Raw genomic sequence first — 2,754 nt, 5'->3', positions numbered from 1 at the left:
GGACGGGAGTACAATCGGCTGGGAAGCTTTTTCACCTATATTGGAGGCAATGCAACAGATGGTAAGACGTATTTCCCTTTCGTCAGTGGCGCCAGCCTTAACTCGGATGGAAGAAAATATGCAATTCCCAGCAATTGCCAGGGTTTGGTTGTAAAGCCTATGAAAGGCAGTGCTTTGTTCTGGATGAACCTTCATCCGTCGAATGGTACGGGCGATCAGCGAACATTCCATGCCGGGCTCCCCGTACTCTCTAGAGTCAAGTACGGTATGAATGTATGGACGAAGCACTACAAAACTTCGCCGATACTTAGGCCATATGAGTCTCGAGAAGATATTCATGGGGGTTCGTACGAGGATTAACAGCATAATGTACATATAAGACACTACCGCATTATGTGTGAGCTCCTAGATCTCCGAGTAAAAACTGAGATATTCATTTGAGAAGCAAACAAGAACTAGCTCAATCTCACCACTGTTTATTGCCAGGGTCTCCCACAGCTCGTTGCATAGCACACGATACATTAGATAAAGGTAATTCTACAGTGAATAGTTGTTAGAGAGAGCAAAGAACTGTTCTATTCACACACAAGAAAATACGGAATCTGAACCGGCGGCGCTAAGTCATGTATCGTCCTATCGTTTCAAGCGGACGATGTATTAGCGAAACTTGTTGGCAAGCTTGGCAAACGAAAGATAGTAGTTGATGACTCTACATCAAATTAAGGCACCAAGCTACCCATACACGCATAGGCCAATCTTGGGGTATGGTGCGACTCCCATTGCCTTGAATATCCCAGAAAAACGAAACCCCCGAAGATGACCCGGCCGTGAAATCTGGATTTGCTTCTGTTATGCGTCCCCTGTACATAGAACGGATGCGCACAGACACCCGTTACCTTTCCCCTTCCTTGTCCGATCAACGGAGATAATCAGATTGCTGCATCATTTCGCAATTATGGAGACTGCGGATCCAATCATCTGTTAACGCTTCGCTCATGCTGATGCGGTCCCGTGGGTTCGGCAGAAGCATGCCGCCGATCACCGACCGGGCCCGCTCTGGCAGGTTTCGCAAGATCATCTCCACTGTGGCTTACAGCTGCGTCAGATTGATGGACGATGGCCTTTGCGACACGGGGGGGGGGGGGGGGGGGGGGGGGGGGGGGGGGGGGGGGGGGGGGGGGGGGGGGGGGGGGGGGGGGGGGGGGGGGGGGGGGGGGGGGGGGGGGGGGGGGGGGGGGGAAACATGGCAAAGATCATCGGCGACTGTAACCCCATGTTCATGAAGCCAGCGGCAAAGTCATTTGACAGTGAATCATCCCCACTGCCCATACATCGCCCGCAAAAGGATCGTAGTATTCATCTCGATACGCTTCGTAAAGGGCGTTCGGTGTAGTAGCAAATATCCTACGGCCAAAGCTAGCCTTAGCGATGTAATTTCAGTCCCAAAAGGAGAAGATAACTAGATAGCTGACCTTTGACCGAAGCTCCGTAGATAGGCCAGAAAATTTGAGAGTTACCAAAGTCAATGACTTTGATTTCGTTTTCGTTCTCAAGAAGAATGTTCTTAATCTTGAGGTCCAGATGGGCCACCCCTTTATCGTGCATGTATACAAGCACATCAACGATTTGTCGGAAGATACAGTCCCGTTCCTTTTCCAACAAGGCAGTATCATTTTCCATGGTACGATCAAAGAGCGTGATTGGTATGTAAGGCATCACGGAATAGAACACTCCGTGTTCCTCAAAAAAGTCCAAGATGGGCATGATTCGCTCATGATTCAGATAAGTAGAGATGTCGACCTCGTTCCGAACGCTGGACAGGTAATCTTCTTGCGCTGTACTTTGACTTTTTTTCTGAAAACGTTTCACCGCATACGAAGATCCATTCTTGAGTTGATAGCGGAAACACTGTGGCTGTTGCGCCAGTTGCCCGGACTTCTTTGCGAGCACCATACTGGAGTAGATGGGACTTGGGGGCGGCCTGCGAACCTATCAAAGCACCTCCGAGAGAAACAATTACCATAATTATACCAAAGCGTCGGTTGAGCATCTTGGTGACAGTATTGAAGATTTAAAAACTCGAATTGCCAAGACAAGTTGGCTGATTCGAGGATCCAATGGAGATATAGGCTTGTCGAGGTGAGATGGACTACTCTGGAAATCATTGCGCGTTTTGATAACGAATTTGTCCGGGTATTTAAATTTACATGGACTAAACAAGTTACTTAATAACGTAATCCACGGCCAACCTGATAACACGGCCGACCTGATAACCCCACCATACTAAATACGAATTTTTTAGGTCATGGTATATCAACAATCAGAAGCATTTCTTTCTTGGATTTTCATATCATCTAAATTTGAGCACTAGAAACGGTGTAGCATGATCCACATATTTTGAAAAGAATTATTTAACTAAATTACCAAAATTGCATTCCGATCGAGTGATGTAGATATATACATCAACATTATACTACCTATTGAAGAGGGAATGCTCAAGGCAGTCTGATCTCACCACAGACAGGTCGAGTCATAGAGGAACCAAACCAAACCACCTATAAGCACGCAAGTCCAGAATCCTCTAAGGGAACCGTACAATCCGATGTCAGGAACCAAAGGCAGGAATCAAAAAGAATGTGACATTGCAAGTGTAAGGAATCTGACTGTAAAGACCGTCCTGAATTCCTTAATCTAAACTGTTGATCAAACCGAATGATGATGATGATGATGATGATCCCTAAGGATCCCGCAACC

At 47.0% G+C, this 2,754-nt stretch overlaps 1 protein-coding gene across 1 annotated transcript; it reads right to left on the bottom strand.

The window, feature by feature from the left end:
- Nucleotides 1-916: 916 nt before the first annotated feature.
- On the bottom strand, nucleotides 917-1,953 carry POX_u09926 (uncharacterized protein; the record flags this gene model as incomplete). Its single annotated transcript, XM_050118664.1, has 2 exons — nucleotides 917-1,083; nucleotides 1,473-1,953. 2 exons carry the CDS (start codon nucleotides 1,951-1,953, stop codon nucleotides 917-919), a joined length of 648 nt encoding a protein of 215 aa, XP_049964911.1.
- Nucleotides 1,954-2,754: the final 801 nt, after the last annotated feature.

The sequence above is a fragment of the Penicillium oxalicum genome, assembly GCF_001723175.1.
Source record: "Penicillium oxalicum strain HP7-1 chromosome Unknown unanchor16, whole genome shotgun sequence".
NCBI lineage: Eukaryota > Fungi > Ascomycota > Eurotiomycetes > Eurotiales > Aspergillaceae > Penicillium > Penicillium oxalicum.
Note: the sequence above shows the minus strand (reverse complement) of the source record. Positions and strands in the feature narration are given on the sequence as shown.